The sequence below is a fragment of the Octopus sinensis genome, linkage group LG8 (assembly GCF_006345805.1).
Source record: "Octopus sinensis linkage group LG8, ASM634580v1, whole genome shotgun sequence".
Lineage (NCBI taxonomy): Eukaryota > Metazoa > Mollusca > Cephalopoda > Octopoda > Octopodidae > Octopus > Octopus sinensis.
In genome coordinates this window covers 62937842-62958050 of record NC_043004.1, presented here as the reverse complement: position 1 = coordinate 62958050, position 20209 = coordinate 62937842, and the positions used below count along the sequence as shown (strand labels likewise).

Below are 20209 nucleotides of genomic sequence, written 5' to 3'. Positions count from 1 at the left end.
TATGTATCTGTACCACAACAGTCTGAAAGTACCATAATACAGTATTGCACTGACTATTCAAATTCGGATGCATAGTATGCGCACTATATCGCCTTAGCCCAGAACCAAACCCACTGAAACTAACCTCCACTGCCGATATTTCTAAACGTAACACATCACAGGCACATAACGTCAGGTACCTGCCCCATCGTTTAATACTAAGCAATTTTATACATTCATGATATGACATAACTTTATTCCATCATACATAGTTATAAATATTACTAAAAAAATGTGTACCTCTTTGTTCTGCTCGTGTGTTTCCATCTGTGTGTATCTATCCTATTGTATATATACGTATATGGTATATATATTCCAATGTTAACTGGATATTGTACTATATAATAGTACAAGAGAAGAACATATACACAACTAAAGAAAATAACCACTATTTTCATATGCTATATGCTATATTATTATACCACAAAAATGCATTAAATGGTCGTTAAAGAAAATATCACCCGACTATATCTGAATTCATTGAGGAGACGCCAAAACGGAGAATTATACTACACATCCTGAAATCTGCATACTCAAATATCAAAATAATTCCAAGAGCACCACATACACTACCATATCCTTATAACTATTACTTCCTCACTTTCCATCACCTTCTACTCCTCCCCACCAAATACAAACAGAAATGCCCACATACCACAATCAAAACTCTAATTGGTCAAAATTGTTAATCCTCCATTTGTGCCATATCTCCCGAAGAAATGAATGCAGGAACACCATATAGCCGATGTCCATGGATGCTACAGAGTGTATTATTAATCTTCCAAGGAATACGGACTGTCCTTTCAAGAAAAGCGTAATTTGTTTCTATAAAAATATCATTTCTGACGATTCAAACAAAAAGCAAGAGTTATAAAAGCCATTCCCACGCAAGCACACACATATGTATATTCTTTTACTCTTTTACTTGTTTCAGTCATTTGACTGCGGCCATGCTGGAGCACCGCCTTTTAGTCAAGCAACTTGACCCCGGAACTTATTCATTTTGTAAGCCCAGTACTTATTCTATCGGTCTCTTTTGCCGAACTGCTAAGTAACGGGGACGTAAACTCACCAGCATCGGTTGTCAAGCAATGCTACTTACCACACAGCCACTCCTGCGCCTCATATACACATATGTATATTCTTTATACATATAATACTGAATTTGATTCATACATGCATTTTTATATCAGTTTTCAAACGAACAAGTTCAATATTTAATATTCAGTAATCTATAATCTCCAAAACATATATTTGTAAAAAGAGCATTTAAATATACCTATTTTGAAGATAAGTGTGGGGCAAAATACAAAGATACCAATCATGACCCCACAAAAATGTTTAAATCGCAGACCAATTGCTCCAAAAAGTATCTAAGTATCTTTTAAAAAGTAGCATTAATCAGAAAAGTATATGTAAATATATTTGGGGGCACCAAATTCTAGTTGTATAAATATAAAAGAAACGTTATGGTGGAAAAAATTTTGTGATATATTTTCCGTTCAATAAAGAAGTACAAAATCTTACGGAACTAAATTTGCTTATGGATTCTCTTTCTGTTTTGAATGCATGTGTCATCTTCAATAATAAAGACTGTCATAACGTTGGACAACAAGGACATGCCATTACGCATATACCTTATATACAAATACATACATACGTGTATGTATACTACAACCCCACCTTCCCTATCCTTCCACATCTCACGACATCTCACCACTTACACCTACACCCGCATACCCCACCTTTACCCCACCCTCAACCTACCCACACCCTACCTTTGCTTTCCCCTGTTCCGCCTCCCCCCACCCACAAATAATATCACACCACACTACACACCACTACACCTTACACCACCCACAAAACACATCACATCACAACACACGACCACACACACATTTGCACTGCCCACTTCCCAGACCCACATTTTCACACATACACATACACACAAGCACACGTCAAGATCACCAGCCCTCATCCACACGCACATACAAACTCTCTTATACACACGCGCGAGCACCTTCGTTTCGGGATCATCACAACTTTGTTATCTCCCCTTCTCCTTAGCTCTCCTGTGTGACTGTTCTGCTCTGCCTTCACCATGATAGATCGCTAGCCACTACACATTCTTTATTTTCTCCCCCGGTTTCTTTCTGTCTCCCTTTCTGTGGAAGAGCGTAGGCCCGAAACGTTAAAGACTTTTTCACTCCCCGAGCGTTATACTAATACCTCGGTTTGTTGTCTACAGCACCTGTCTTCGTCTTTTGTTTTCTTTTGTGAATTCTTCCCCTACATACATAGCGATGAACATCGGTTATTCTTTCTCCTTTCTTCCTCCTAGGCGCAAGAGTGGTTGTGTGGTAAGTAGTTTGCTTACCAACCACATGGTTTCGGGTTCAGTCCCACTGGGTGACACCTTGGGCAAGTGTCTTCTACTATAACCTCCGTCCGATTAAAGCCTTGTAAGTGGATTTGGTAGACGGAAACTGAAAGAAGCCCTTCGTATATAGATATATTTATGTATGTGCGTGTTTGTGTCCGCCCGTCCACCATCACTTCACAGCCGATGTTGGTGTGTTTATGTCCCTGTAACGTAGCAGTACGGCAAAAGAGACCGATAGAATAAGTACTAAGCTTACAAGGAATAAGTCCTTGGTACGATTTGTTCATACATACGTACATACATACATGCATATATATATATATATATATATATATATATATATATATATATATATATATATATATATATAAGGTTAATCCAAACGGGAAAACAGAAAAAACAACAACACGTGGAACAATTACAGTATTATTATTATTAGGCGCTCAGGAAATGGGAAGAAGGAGGGTATGACGTTTCGAGCGGAGCTCTTCGTCGGAAACATAGGAGAAAGAAAGATCCCGAGACGGGAGGACAGGGGAAAAAAAATTGCAGGTAGTCTTCACGAGGTCACATACTGAAAAGACGGAAGTGGTAAAAAAGGAGGAAAATGTTTTTTAAAAACAGGAGAACTGAATCAAAGAGGGAATGGTAAAAAAGGTGTGCGAGAAAACGAGGGTGTGTGTATGTGTGTGTGCGTGTGTGTGTATGTGTGTGTATGGTGGACAGTGGCTAGTAGCAGGCAGTAGTAGAGTTAAAGGAGTGTGTGGGGGTACCCTAGCAAGTGAGAAAGGCAGGTCAGAAACAGGGAGGTATGTGTGTGTGCGTGTGTATGTATGTGTGAGTGTGTGCGTGTGCGTGTGTGTATGTGTGTGTGAGGCGAGATAAAAAAACAAAAAATATGTATATGTTAGTGCGTGCAGGGCGAACAGATGACAAAGCAAGTCTCGAGTGAGTGGTCAGTGGTAAAAAATGGGAGGAAGGAGGGAAGAAGGGAAGGAGGGAAAGGGTGGGGGCGTATGTAACGTGCCAGTGTGTGTGTAGAGTGGTAGTGTATCCAGTGTGCGTAGTTGTGTGTATGGCAAGTAAATTTGAAGTGTGTGTAAGTGTAATGTATATATATATGCAAATGTGTGTGTGTGAGTGGGTGTGTGTATGTGTGTGCGTGTGTGTACAAAGAGGGGGGGTTAAGGAAAAACTGCAGCGGAGGGGGGAGGGGAAGATGGAAGAGTGGTCCCGCGGCGAGTAGCGTGGGAGAACACAAAGACACGCGCCGGCCCCAGATATGTACAGGGGATCTAGTCGGTCAAACCAAGAGCGTGGTGCATGCATGCGCGTATGCGTGCGCGAACGTGCACAAGCGTGTATGTGCGCGCGCCTGCGAGTGTGTGTGTAAGTATGTATGTGTGTGGATGTGTGAGTGTGTCTGTGTGTAAGTCTGGGTGTCAGTGTGTCCGATGAATGTATGTAAGTATGTGTGTGTATATGTGTGTATATAGATGTATGTCCGTGTGTGTGTGTATGAGTGTGTATGTATGTACGTGTGTGTGTGTGGAAGTGTGTGTATGTGCATGTGTATGCGCGTACATGCAGGTGTGTGAGTGAGTGTGTGTGTGTGTATGTATGTGTGAGTGTGTATGTCTGTGTGTGTAGGATGCATGTGTGTGTATGGGTCTATGTATGTGTGTGTGTATGTATGTGTACGTGCGTGTGTGTGTGTGTATGCATGTATGCATGTATGCGTATGCATGTATGCGTATGCATGTATGCATGTATGCGTATGCATGTGCGTATGTGTGTGTGTATGTGTGTGTGCACGTGTGTGGGTATATATGTATGTGCGTATAGGTGTGTGTATGTGCGTACATGTGTGTGTATGTATGCATGTGTGTGTATGTAGGTGTGTAGGCGTGTGTGTATAGGTGTATGTATGTGAGTATGTATGGGTGTGTCCGTGTGTGGGTGTGTATGCATGTGTGTGTATGTAGGTGTGTGGGCGTGTGTGTATAGGTGTATGTATGTATGTATGTATGTATGGGTGCGTCCGTGTGTGTTTGTGTGTGTGTATGCATGTGTATGTAGGTGTGTGTGTACGTGTGTAATATATGTATGTATGCGTGTGTATGCGTGTGTATGCGTGTGTGTGTGTATGTAGGTGCGTATGTATGTGTGTGGGAGTGTAGGTGTGTGTGTGCGTGTATGTGTGCGTGTGCGTGTATATGTTGGTCTGTGTGTATGTGAGTGTGAGTGTATGGGTGTTAGTCATGCATGTGTGTGCGCGTGCAGGCGAGTGTGTGTGTAAGTATGTGTGTGTATGTATGTGTGAGTGTGTATGTGTGTATGTATGTGCGTATAGGAGTATGTAAGTATGTGTATGTGTATGTGTGTGGGTGTATGTATGTATGTATGTATGTATGTGTGTGTGTGCATCTGTGTAAGTAAATATAGGATCAATTTTTTTTACAGAAAAAAATTTCATCAAAAAAGTGGTAGCATATTAAAATACGTTTAAAGGTTAAAATTATAAGCACCTTATAAACAAGGGCAAAAGAAAATTATTTCTATGTCAATATGCGGATAACAGACTTTTAAATCGTCAATTTCCACATGTTATTATATACCCACTACAGAAATACGTTGTGCTGAAATCGAGCACAACGTATTTCTGTAGTGGGTATTTTATAACATGTGGAATTGACGATTTAAAAGTCTGTTATCCGCATATTGACATAGAAATAATTTTCTTTTGCCCTTGTTTATAAGTTGTGTGTATATATATATATATATATATATATATATATAATATATAATATATATATATATATTATATATATATATATATATATATATATATATATATATAATATATATATATATATATATATATATATATATATATATATATATATAGATATATATATATATATATATATATATATATATATATACATATATCCAGGACCTATTCTTTGTAAGCTTAGTACATATTTTATCGGTGTCGTAACTACAAGCGATTGCGGGGTAAGGGGACAAATACAGGCACACAAACACACACATACGCGCTCGCACAACACACACACACACACACACACACACACACACACACACATATATATATATATGCATATATATTCGACGGGGTTCTTACAATTTCCATCTACCAAATCCACTCACAAATCTGTTGTAGATGACACTTCCCCAAGGTGCCGCGTAGTGGGACGGAACACGGAACCATGTGGTTATGAATGAAGCTTCTTGGCCCTGCAATATAATAGGCAGTCAGCGGTTTCAAAATGCCCGAGATCTACCCCTGGAAAATTATGAGTCATATGCTGAGAGCTGCAAATACAGTTGAAGCAATCAAGACGACTCCCTCCCGTGTAGGCCTGTTCATCCACACAGATGTTGCCCCGCCATCAGCAGCTGACACAAAATTATCCAGTCTCAGTTCCACTTTCTTTTACGACTGACGCATACTTATGATATAAATCTTGTAATGTACGTAATGAAACAAATCTTCACAAAGAGTAAAAACTGCATTATGAAATCCTCTTCGCCTTTTATCATGTAATGTAATCCATTAATTGCTCAATAGCTATAGTATCGAAAATCGCGTAGTATGAATTGAAGTCAACCCATTCATCTTCTGTATTATATTATCACGTGATCACGTGACCGACTAGACTATTAGATGTTGCTACACATCGCTGGTCACAATGCGCTTCGCATTGTTTTAGCCACCTGGCTAAGCGAGCAGGCCAACAGAAGAAAGAATGAAATTGTGGCGAAAGAGTACAGCAGGGATCGCCATCACCCACTGACGGAGCCTCGTGGAGCTTTAGGTGTTTTTGCTCAATAGACACTCACAACACCCGGTCTGGGAATCGAAACCGCGATCCTACAACCGCGAGTCCGATGCCCTGACCACTGGGCCATTGCGCCTCCACGTATTAAATGCGCAGAGTGTGTTTTTACATTCACTGTGTGATAAATATCAAAATATATTTATTTCATATTGCGTTTCTAGTTGTATTTTCTGGATATTGAATTGTGAGTATTAATATTATTTTTTTTTAATACTTTATTAGTCAAATGTGCGTCAGAATGCTACAGGCATAATCGAAAAGTCTTTTTAGGAGAAACATTAAAATTTTTTTTCTTACAATTTAATTTTCTGTGTTTGTTCATCAGTACAATTCAATGAATGGTGGTGTATGCTAATGAATTGCTAAGGAAGAAACATATAGATATATCAAAGATGCTATCTTTGAAAACTACAAGAAGCGAATAATGATCTAAAGCAAATTATAACTAATGACTTCTTGCAGAAGCTTCGGTTCATTTACTACCAAATCCATTCTGCCATGAATTATTGACATCATCAGAAGGTAGTTTGTCAACACCTGGTTATCCTTTTTGGCATTATTCAAATAGTGAGGTGAGTTCATTCTTTTCATAAACAAATAATTTTAAAAGTAGTCACGAAAAAATTTTAAATTCGCAATTTTTATACATTCAAATATTCTCGATGGATTTTCAGAAAAATCTTTTCAGAATTCTTTGATAGAAGTGTCAGTAAAGACAATAAAAGTGCAGCAGAAAACTGGATTGAGGAATCTGGTCAAACAAAATTTGTCATTGTTTACTCAGTGAACTGAGTGCAAAGTTTTCGATAATGTAAACTTAAACTATTTCTCGTTTAAATAAATCGACACAGATTTATTTAAACAGAATAAATTCTGCACAGAATTTACAATAGAGGAAATATATATATCAATACCACCTCATACATACCCACACTCATATATGTATATATGCATATATATATATATATATATATATATATATATATATATATATATATATATATATGTAGGTCCCGGGTTGAGTCGGGGTTAACCACAGTAAATAAGGTACTCAATACATAGCAGAGTAAATTAATTTATTTTATAGAAGGAGCTTCTACAGGACTAGAACTGTTTCATTCAAAAGAAATCATCAGGAAGCTTCCTGATGATTTCTTTTGAATGAAACAGTTCTAGTCCTGTAGAAGCTCCTTCTATAAAATAAATATATATAATATATATATTATATATAAGGGCTTAGTAAAATAAATTACTTTGCCACATACTGAACTCATTAGAAATAGCAGCTAAAGAAATTTCTTCAGCTATTTCTAATACTTAAAGAAGATCTCTCTCAGATAGTGTTTGCCTAAACCAACTCACAAAGGTATGGGGGAAAAAACATTAAAAAATCAAGTGCAAAGGTTATTTGAGAACGTACGTTTCTAGATTAGTCAATTCGACATTTCTTTCGTCAGCTCAGAATTCCTTGAATCGGATTTGGGAACACTGAAAGTTGGGAGCATACCCTTTCGGCTTCTTATCACTTCTAGAATTCTGCTCGAACTAAAAGTGCTACCAAATTCGAATATGCAAGCGAAGAATTTCTGCTCTCCCCTTTCCACCAGCGTGGGTTAAAATTGACAAACACCATGTATTAACGGTGAAAACCGCAGCATTTAACAGAGAAAGATGAATTATAATTTCAACAATTGAGGGTAAAATTAATTAATTATTAATCAATTTCACCAAGTATTCAGTATGTAAAGGGACCATTTTAGGCGAATTCAAAATATTACATTATATATAAGGGCTTAGTAAAATAAATTACTTTGCCACATACTGAACTCATTAGAAATAGCAGCTAAAGAAATTTCTTCAGCTATTTCTAATACTTAAAGAAGATCTCTCTCAGATAGTGTTTGCCTAAACCAACTCACAAAGGTATGGGGGAAAAAAACATTAAAAAATCAAATGCAAAGGTTATTTGAGAACGTATTTGAATTCGCCTAAAATGGTCCCTTTACATACTGAATACTTGGTGAAATTGATTAATAATTAATTAATTTTACCCTCAATTGTTGAAATATATATATATATATTGAAACCTTTTGGAATTTCTAGTGCTAGAATGAGCCACATAGTGACCATTCTCTTATATTTATTTATATATATATATATATATATATATACGTAACATATGGTATAATTATAAACAGGGCCAATTTAAGTAATTTCTCCGCAGACTGAAAAACGTTGTGAACGACCTTCATCACTTTTACAATATCCGGAGAAACAAGCAGCCAAACTCTTATATACTCAAAAACTGCAGCCGTTGCTCTATGAAGGAGTCCCTAATTTGCATACCGTAAGTAATTAATACTATACACTATAGATAAGTTTTAAAAATTATTAAAACTAATAATTTATAAAAGTCATAAGACATAAATATTTTTATAATATAAGGGTGTATAAAAATTTATACATGGAGAGAAGGATACCACGTGGAAATTGTCCATGATAAAAAGGACAGTCAAATCGCAAACACGAAAACACATTCTTATGGTCCATTGCTAGTAAGCAAGCAGGACATTTGAATGAATAATACTCTCAATTAACCCTATATCCCCAGAAGTTCACTATTACTGATTAAATAAATCAATTAATAAGTCAATTGATTGCTTAATCAACCCTCTGTGGCTCGTCAGTAAAGTCGCTGTAAAATGTATAATTATAAAACTTTACTATGTTCCGCAAACACAAAGTAAACGCATGCGTATTTAGTTTCATCTTTATACATCAAAAATTCAAATCGGATGCCCTAAACCAACGTGCTGAATAAATTTAACCGTGTATTATGTGACCGAAGAATTGAAATATTTAACTATACAAAAAGAAGGCTAAAATTTATTAGAATTGTGGTTTTCAGTTTAACGGCCTGAACTGGCGGTCTTCTCACCGTTATAAATTTTGAAACACTTGTGTATTATACACATACATACACATATTATATTTATATATATATATATATATATATATATATATATATGTGTGTGTGTGTGTGAATGTGTGTGTATGCGTGTATTTATATATATAATATAATATATATATAATATGGTATATATATAATATAATATATAATATGATATATATATATTATATATATATATATATATATATACATATACATATATATGTATATAAATGTGTATGTGTGTATATGCGTATATATTTATATATGTATATGTATATATATGCATGTACACAGACACAAACACACATGCATACCCCCCACATATATATATATATATATATATATGCATATACGGGATACAGAAATACAAGTACCAAAATATACCATACTGCGAAAAGACAGAAGGGAAACGAGCCACGTTGGACATGCTGTATACATCCGTGATGACCTCACACCCCAGGTCTTACTGTCATACTCAAATTCAGTATGTGAAGTCTAATTGCTTACATAACATAACACAATATAGTCATATGCAATACACCTCGCCAACCGGATGCTCCAAATCCCAAAGGCAAGTTTGAAGTTTGCCTCACAAGAATTAAGGAAAATTTTCATTAAACTGGAACCTTACGTGAGCGTATTTCTTATGGATGACTTCAACTTTCCAATGTCAAATGTCTCGCAGGCTTCACGCTCTGAGGAATGACTCATTGCAAACAAGCACAACAGGAGTCCCTGCTCAACCTCACCAGTGCTCTATTCATGGTGTAAGTTTTACTCAGACCAACTTGGGCGATTAATATTCTCGACCTCTGCTTCAGAAACAATATAGACGTCGTTCATAATGTGAAAGTGATGGCGACGTTAGTCTCAGATCACAACATAATAGAGTTGTCTATGTTCGGGCGGAAGTAGCCAGAAACTTACAGCCTAAACGAAGCACCCAAAATCTCTTCAATCTGAACTTCCACAAATCAGACGAGAAAACAATCCAAAAAGAGATCCTCAAACAGGACTGGCCGAAATGTCTCTCCACACCAGACATTGGCATGAAACTAGAATATTTCATGTCTGTTATGCAACCATATGCCAGAAATATGTCCCAGTGCAAAAGGCCAACACAAGAAGGAACAAGATTCCAAGGGAGAGGAAGATCCTCATGAAATGAAAGACGAAGGTTGCAAATTGCCCCAACCAACATTCCAAAAGTTGCGAGAAGTCCCGCCTAAAAAGAACACTGATGGAGATTGAAAAACGCCTGTAAGGGAGAGTGCAGACAAAGAAGCCTGGGTTATAAAAAACATTAAGGCAAATCCAAAGGCATTCATTCATTATGCAAAAGAAACAGAATCAATACGCTGCAAGATAGGATCGCTCCCAGAGAGTCCAACCAGGATCAGTGAGGGACGGAATGAACAGTTCAAAAGAACAGATAAGTGAACGAACAAGCGGATCCCTTTGCCGTCTGACCTATAACCAACGAGGCAGTTACGATTGGGTACATCGACATTAGCGAGGAAGATATACTACTAGCCATAGATAAGGTGGACGCAAACTCAACTGCTAGTACTGATGGTTTCCCAACAATCCTCCTCATATCGATTAAACGTGTTCTGGCAAAACGCCTCCAGATTCTCTTCCAGAGATTTCTTGGAAATCGCAGACTGCCAAGCAAGCTGAAGGAAGCAATGATATGCCAAATTTATAAAGGGGAAAGCAGAGTAGATGCCAAATCTATAGGCCTATCTCCATGACTTCACACATCCGCAAATTCATGGAACGGATAGTCAGAAGGAAACTAATCGCATTCCTTGCTGAATGATTACCCAGCAGAGCTTTCGACCAGGTAGGAGCTGCCTGACACAGTTCTTACAACATTATGAATGGGTGTTGAGGCAGTCACGCAACAGCTCAAATGTGGACGTAATATACCTTGATTATGTAAAAGCTTTTGATAAAGTAGATCATGGTATGATATGCCACAAACCGCGTGATCTTTCAGCCAAAGAAAATCTACATTTATTTGATCCATTCACATAAGGTATGGATGTCACAAATACTTTCCATTTAATCACATGCGGTGTTTCCTGATTTACGAGGTGAGAGAGAGAGAGAGAGAGAGAGGCGGGGGAAATAGTTTTCAAATTGATTATGTGGAAGAATCTCAAAATCTACGAGATCTGATCAATAAGTACCCGGACTATTGCCATAGTAACTAAACTAATGCAGGCAGAGGAAAGCCAGTTGGTAAAGTTTGACCTCGAAATCTACGCTGCAAGCGACCGAAGTTTTAAATCTCTAGCTCACTTCCGCTGAGTGTACAGCACTCCTATGAAGGAAGGTGTGTAGCGTATGATCATCGCATTGACCATGACAGAGAAATTTGTTATGGCAATACCTGCTCAGAGGCCTACGCACAGTTGCAGAAATTGTCTGGAGAGGGGTGCATGAGCTGCACACAAGTGAACGAGTGGTTCAAACGTTTCCAATTTGGCCGAAAAATGTCGATATTGACGAACGTCCACGGAGACCCACAACCAGCAGATCTGAGAAAAACCATCGCAGATATGCATGCAGCTTTGAGGGGAAATCGTCGAATCACCATCTGTACGAGTTCAGAGAATGGACAGATTAGTTACGTTTCTGTTCACTCTGTTATCACTGAAGATTTTAGTATGAGATGCGTGTCTGCCAAATTTGTTTCAAAACTACTTTCAGCTGACCAAAAGGACACTCGGATTTCAACTGCAGAAGATCTCTTTCAGTGTATCGAGAACGATGAAAACCTTGTTAGAACTTTGCGTAGGGTTCTAAGCAGATATCGCCAAGCTTTTGACAAAACTTGATACTGATTCTTTGCTTAACTTACCCTGTCATTGTCAATGCGACGATCACCCGTTATACATCTTCCTTCCAAGCACTGTGTACACAGCGGAAGTGTGCTAGAACCTGAAAATTTAAAGCGCATATTCAGCGACTTTAATCTGCGTGTTTTAGCTTCGTTACAATGACAACATTTCTTATGCCTATTGATTATACCACGTATAAGGCATTTCTTTTCCCAAGCTTACAAGTATTACATTCGAATCGATAGCTGGTAATTCCTTTGCTGTTTGTGAACAATATTTAAATTGCGATTAAGTAAATATTGGAAAAACTTTATAAACGTCTAGGATGCTTTTAGAATCCTTCTATAACTCTTACGCTTCATTTCTCTATATCACATTCAGCGTCTCTTGAATTTAAAAATGCTTCCACAACCTCACCTAGATTCGTTGTTGTTGCTCAGCTCTACTAGCTTTTTAAAGGATATGTTTGATTAGATGTCTTACGGCCGTCAAACTGCAAGACATTTGATCAAATTAATTGAGTCAAATTTATCTAAAACTACTATTGTGTTTAACGTATACATCGCTATTCAGTACTATAAAATTTGACATTTAAAGAGATATACTCGCTAACAATTACACCGGCTCTCTTCTTCGCTTTGATTCAGCATATAGAAGGAACCTGTCTGATTTGATATCCTGTTTGTGCGTGCTGGCGAATATTTTAGCAATTCAAAGCTACACTTATTTATATAATTGTCTCACTATAGGTAATTTTAGCAGTTTTTGATGTCTTATATCCTTTATGTGCCAACCGTGATCGAGATGCACACTCTAAGGCGCTCCCTATCTATTTTCTCTCTTGGAACAAAGTTTATATCAAAATGTGAATATGTTCAAGGAAAAGTATGTTGGCTTAGTAATCTGCGTATTAATACGTGTGCGATAATATGTTGGAAGCACCTGTCTATGCAGTCGGAGGGCAATAATATTCCTGGGTGTTTTTAAATCTAAAACCAGGCAATGGGTACACTTCTATCAGCATGATTAGATAGAAATGTTTTGACAATATAGACAGTTAATATTGATAACGATTTTGTATTTAAGCCCTTTTATAAATGCAACAGAGGAAAGTATCCTCAAGCAGAGTTCTGCATAATAAATACAAAGCTACTAGGTTGTTTCATATGTAGCACAATGGACTGGTAATTAGTGTCCTATCAACAGATATTCATGCGTATTAGAATGCACTAATTTTCGCGTTCTTTTGGTTTAAGACGAGAGAAAACGCAGAAGTTCCTTCATTGTCGGAGTATTTCATTTTATTTTGGAGTGAACTTCAATGTTCTAATAACCCTATAATTAATACGGCGTAATAATTCCGGACTCGTTTATCATAGTAATTATATTTTAAAAAATGCGGGCTTTTATTTAAAGCCTAGCCAGACTCATGGGTCCGGTTTCCCGGTTTCCATGGCGTATGTGTTCCCCCCAGCTGGATGGGACACCAGTCCATCGCAGCGTTTCTCATTTTTGCCAGCTGAGTGAACTGGAGCAACGTCAAATGAAGTGTTTTGCTCAAGAACACAACGCGTCGCCCGGTCCAGGAATCGAAACCACAATCTTACGATCATGATGCTGACACCCTAAACACTAAGCCACGTGGCTCCACATAGTAATTATATGACATCTTTATTTCATCTGCAACAAAACAATGGCATTCCTAACATATATATAGTTTCTACACTGACCAAATATTGTTTACATGAAAACTTCTATTCTTGAATAGAAGTTACTCTACTTTGATAAGCTAATGGATTTCGTGCATTTGAATATATTATAAGATTTACATTTTAATACACTTAACAGCACACAATAATTGCCAGTTATATGTGTAAAAGAAACTGAGAACGTGACGCAATTTTATGATTTACATCAGTGAATATTTGATTTATTTTCCAGTTCTGCTCTTGGGTAATTGCTGCTCCTGCTAACTCGGTAATCCTTCTAGAAATCACAGGGTTCCAGACAGAGATATACGACCAGTTGAGTATTGGTATTGGCCTCGATGCTGCTAATAATTCTTCGACAGAACTTCTGAAGCTCTACGGTTTACTTGATACTCCACAAAACACTACAATTCCAGCTAATGCTATCTGGATTGATTTCCGAAGTGACGAAACAATAACGGCACCAGGATTTCGTATTAACTATAAAATCATTGAGAGAAGTATGAAAAAATTATCAGGTTCTTTTACGATTGTTTATAGAGACTACCTATTACTTTAGAAAATACACAGAATGATTCATTGGCAATGCTTTAGATAATTCTGGTGTGTATAGATGAATCTATAGCGTATAAATGTATCAAGTATATTATATGTTGAATTAATATGTAGGCAGCAGAACATATATCCACTGTGCAGAAAAACAAAAAAAAAATTCTGATGAGTTGATAGGTAAATCGTTGAAGAGAAAATTTCGAAAGTGACAGAGTGAAAGTGAGGGCGAACGTGATATACTGCCAAGTTAAACAATATGAACAAATAAATGAAGAAATTATTTTGTACAAAATAAGTTATGTATTAATTAATTTACTCTGTTGTATGAATACATGTATTACAGACGACAGCAAGAAGCGCCAATATAATTACATTAGAATACACATTTTTGCTTTCCTTTTAATGAAGTAAGCATATCGTAATATCAGCTGCATCTTCGATATATCCATTAAAAATTATTGTTCATTTTGTACGGATTTATTTCACTTCGAAATCTATCATTCTTTTCTGGATATTGATCGATATTGATTTAAATGTAATTTAATATCTTATTGAGGGTTTTATATTATTTGAGTTGCTGTTGCTTTTAGTCAAAGATAATATTAAAAAAAAACAACTATTTTTTACATTGTACAAAATCCATTTAATACATGATTTTGTAATATGCTTCCTGTTAGCTAAAATATAGTTACAATACGCACAATAAATATCTATACAATCCATACATCGCATTGAATATATATGTATATATATATATATATATAATATATATATATATATATATATATATATATATATATATATATATATATACACACACAATACATACATATATCGGACACTCAAAGCGAGAAGTCGCGTACGATGTGTGGGAGACTGTTTTTTGAAAATACGATGAATACTATCCCCAACTTCGAAGTCGTAGTTGTCAGCCTTTTTAAAGAACGGGTTAATCTGTAGATTAATTGTCTAAAAGAGTCTTTTATAGAAGATCGTAGTGTTTACGATCAGAACTTGACTTTACCATGCAGACAATCGCTACAAACAATATGGCTGCTACAGCACCAATAAAACAACCAAAGAACGAAAACAACAACTCACCAGGAAAGCAGATTCGTTCTAGCTGTAGTTGTAGAAGAAACCGTTGTGGAGTTATGGATTGGATACTGATTTATTTAACTGTTATAAAAGAGCAAAACAAAACCCCGCTGTTGGTTATATGACTAAATTGAAATCATATTGGGATGACCTACGTCCAGAATTAAATAGTTCTACTGCGAAACAATAACACAAAGAAGCAACGTAGGGGCTAAGTTCATGAATGTAACTTTATTAACAAAAGATCTGAAATTAACCTTCTCCCCAACATGATGAATGCCAACGAAAACGTGACAGATGTGAGAACACACCGAGTTTTCTCAGTTAACGATATTTCAAAAGATTCTATACTGGCTGCCTGCCAAACTACTTTACTGGCTAAAGTTACTGACCACTGTTCCCCAACTACAACTATGGTGAATACCAGGCACAGCCGCAACGATCACTGTTGTCATATTAGTAGTCAAGATTATATATCATTGGAACTTTTCGTGGAAAAATAACTTTGGCTTTGAAGCACTCCTTCGGGAAGAGAACTATTTACAGCAGTGTAATGAATCCTAGGTTTAGAAGACCATCGTCCATGTGATTGTTCTTATTATGGGCAAGCAAATCACTACATGTCTCACCAACAAAATGTGATGGTGGCGATAACTAAGAAGAAGGCATTTACTTACAAGCTGACCACCCTCAAGCAGGAGCTAAAAGCTGTCAGTAAGAAATTCCGATATCAAGAGAATGACAGAGAAAAGCAATAAAGCAAGTAGTACTTTACAGAGATGAGAGGAGAAGCAGTGAACATTATTGAAGCCCCTTCATGCGAAGAGGAGTTTAAAGGATATGCTCTGTGGCTGGAACAATTTCTAAGACGTTATAGCCCCTGCATTACACCTAAGACATACAACATTGATGGTAGCATCCTTATAAACAGTGATACAGAAACTTAAGGATGAAAAAGCACCTGGAACAGACTTGATTGTTGGATACTGGTAATAGAAGCTAAACTTCTACCGACCATATCCTATTAACCTGTACCAGTAAGCTCTTAATGAGAACAGTAGTATACCACTCTGTCTAACTCTAGCAGAGAAAAATGATCCACAAAAGTAGAGCCACCCACATAGCTAAACATCGCCGAACAATTGCGTGCTAGAACCTAACGTAGAAGATATACACAGGATGTTTAAACCTCTTCCTCCAAGACCATTATGAAAGTAATATCATCACATCAGAACAAGCCTCTGGGAGGAAAGAAGCCAGCGTATGTCCTGAGCAACTGTTCATAAGCAAAATTGTAATGCCAGAGGTGCGGGAGCATAGGAGGAACCTTATTTCAATGTGGCCGGACTACAAGAAAGCTTTTGACTCTGTACTCGATTCACAGATGCTAGAAGCCCTACCGCTTGCTAACATCCCAGTGAGCATAGTGAAAGCTAACATAACTTTATCGTGCCTCACCATCTTGAAGTTAAATACAAGGACTGATTGTATTATTACCGATAAAATTCTGTATCACAGAGGTATTTTCGAAAGAAACAGTCTGTTATGTCGTTCATACTTTCTGTAAGACCCTTGTCATTCACGTTAAAGAAGTTTGAAGAAAATCTTACCACTTCACATGGAAACAAAAATACTAAAAGTAAATACAGTTTCTTTGTGGATGACTCGAAACTACATGCAAAGAATATGCATGAGATGAAAAGGTGCTTTGACATGGTTACATCATTCTATTAGAATATAGGGTTGAGTTTGGTCAGGATAAATTTTGCTATATGGTTGAGAAAAGAGAGAAAAACTGTAAAACAGACTAACATCTCCATCATTAACTTAACTGTTTACCTTGTATCTGACGTGGAACGTTACAAGTATCTTGGGGTGGATGGGGACGTACCCTATGGCATCAACTACCACACAAGACGTGTGTTACTAAATAATATTACAGCCAAATAAAGAAAAAATGGACCTTGGAGCTCTCTGCATTCAATACAATAAATGGCAATAAATGGCCCACAATGTATTTACAGTGCCACTTCTCATATCAACATTTGAGCTACTTGATTGGAGGTTTGATGAGATCCAATCCATTGAAGTTATAACCAGTAAGATTCTAACCAGCGCACATAATTTTCCGCATCAACAGTAAGTAGACCGCCTCTACCTAAAACGAAAACAAGACAGAAAAGGCTGAAGTTCAATATTTCGGCAACATCTTTTAACCAGCAAGTGTCGAAGTGCATCCTTTGACCATGTTTGTATACATGAGGCCGATAACATCATATGACATGGAATGTACCTCATTGAGCAGAATCCCTTGTCTGATAATTTTAAATAAATGCCTGAATGATGCATACGATTCTACCGCAACATGTCCTTTGAAAGGATGGATATGTTAGTAGAAACCTCGGAGAAGAAAGTAACATTCAACATCAAAGCAGCCTATCATGGACCAACAACGGATTATTACTTCTAACCTTGAAAGGTATGCGCTTCCACTTCAGGAACAGGACATATCTACTAAAATGGACAGGGATGCAGGCAAAGCAGAAAAATATGACAACAGTGCAGACTTTATGGATTGAATACCAAAGATATCACCCACAGCATAAGCAGTTGTTCAAAAATTGTCATCACGGTACTATCTACCGATTAGACAGGATATTATGCGTAAGACATGGTATAATGAGATCTGTCGGGAGGTTAAACTTGAAACCCAAAAACTTAAACTCCTCAGTATGGTGGAAGACATAGCCACTGAAAATGAGGATTCTGATGTTGGAATGTCCCAGTTAAAACCTCAATAAAATGTAAGCATAATAGACTTGACATTATAATTTAGGATAGAGAAGAGAAACTTTGTACAGTTTTGGAAATCAGCTTCCCAACGGATGTTAACATAAAGATAACGATCAGCGAAAAAGAAAACCCCTACGCCGGCCTATTGAGAAATCTACCGTTACATTTCCCAAACTAGAAGTTCATATCTGTAATCATTTGGGCACTGGGATCTGTAAGACACAGCGTAAGTACCAACCTCAAGAAATTAGGCTTCTTACAACCAGAAAGGAGAAGACTACAGATCGAAGATGACTGGAAATATAGAAATCTGTAAAATTTTCTAGATTATCATTTAAGTATATACGATCAGGTCTAGATATGCAGGTACATGAATAAATCAAAACATCCGTAAATCAAACATAAATCATAACAGATCAAAACATACAATTTTAAACACATACATACATACATACATAGAAATACACCCGGTTGATGTTGTCGAAATTCCAATGAAGAAGCCGGCTTTTTACCTACTGGCTCTTACTCTATTGACGTGAAATTTTGAAATGAATTCTAATGCACACACACACACACACACACAATCACACACACACACATATATATATATGTACTAGCAGAATTGCCCGGCGATGCTCGGGGCTGAATTGCTTGAAAGTACTGTTAATGATTGCACTGAATTATGATGATTATTCAGGCAAATACTGATATAAGTTTACGGTGGGAGATAAGGACATAACGATCAAACGTGTACTATTGCATTGTTTTAGGGGAACCAAATTTCTGATGAGCATTATAGGGGCACCAACTTTAAGTTTGAGAATGTGTGGTGGTAGTCCGGGGTGCTCAAAGGAATTGAGTACCTCTATTGGATAGTTGATGACGTCCTCTGGGTCAGGAGTTGTATCGATAGACTTATATACATAGACTTCCCAGGAATGAGTTTTAGCATTTCATCATTAATATGGTGAACAGTTTTATTCCTCGGGGCCAGAATAGCCCTTTGGCCAATCCATATTCTGATAATTAGCTTGTAGGCTTGTAGATCTGGGAACACTGCATCTCTGAGATCAGAATGCGTTTTAACAATGGTACAAATGGAATCGATGGCAATATTACCATTTTCATCCCCTGGTATTTTGCCTTCGCGAAGTGCAAGGAGGGTGTGAGGAAATGCTGCTGATATGATATTAAGTCGCATATGAGCACGCATATTGGTGTTAAGTTGAGAGTCTTCACCAGTGGCCACAATGTGGATGACTTAAGACAGGCACTTACTGCATCAGCTGTAGTCCCTTTGGGAATAACGGGAAGTGTTTGTTGGAAGTCCCCTGAAAGAAGAAGTGTTATGCCTCCCATGGGAGCTGAAGAGTGTTTGATGTCTGTGAGAGATCTATCTAGTGCCTCAAGAGCATGTCTGTGGGCCATCGTGCATTCATCCCAAACGATAAGCTTGCATCGTCTGAAGACTTCTGCCTGATCGGAGCTGTTACTGATGTTGCAAGTTGGTGTCTCAGTCTTCGCTAAGTCAAGCGGAAGCTTGAAAGTGGAGTGAACTGTCCTGCCGCCTGGCAACAAAGTAGCCGCAATTCTAGATGATTCCACAGCTAGAGCAATGCCTTGTGTTCGCCTAATCTCAGCCAATATTAATTTGTTGGCAAAAGTTTTCCCAGTGCCCCCAGGAGGGTCCAGGAAAAAAATCCTCCCAGTTTTGGCCCGGACTGAATTAACAACGGAGTTGTAAGCGAACTTGTGTTCTGGAAGGAGCTTTGGCTCATTGTCGGCTATGTACTCGGCAAGCTCATCAACATTAAAACATGTCTCACGCAGCAAATGTGAAGACAGAGTATTTGTGCCTTCCCGGTTTGTTAAAGGTAGGCCATAGACCGGCAAGGAACTACCGCCCATATCAAGTACAGTATCTTCGAACGTAGTTTGTTACCACACAGACACACATGCCCCTATGTATG

At 37.5% G+C, this 20209-nt stretch overlaps 1 protein-coding gene across 6 annotated transcripts in view; it reads left to right on the top strand.

Annotated features, from left to right (window-relative positions):
• LOC115214825 overlaps positions 1-20209 on the top strand; it is a 100310-nt gene that overhangs the window by 30890 nt on the left and 49211 nt on the right. For all 6 annotated transcript variants that reach the window (XM_036505422.1, XM_036505421.1, XM_036505425.1 and 3 more), the window contains exons 3-4: positions 6748-6857; positions 14029-14296. In XM_036505422.1, the coding sequence (XP_036361315.1) occupies positions 6748-6857; positions 14029-14296 (378 nt within the window). The remainder of the gene's footprint in view (positions 1-6747; positions 6858-14028; positions 14297-20209) is intronic.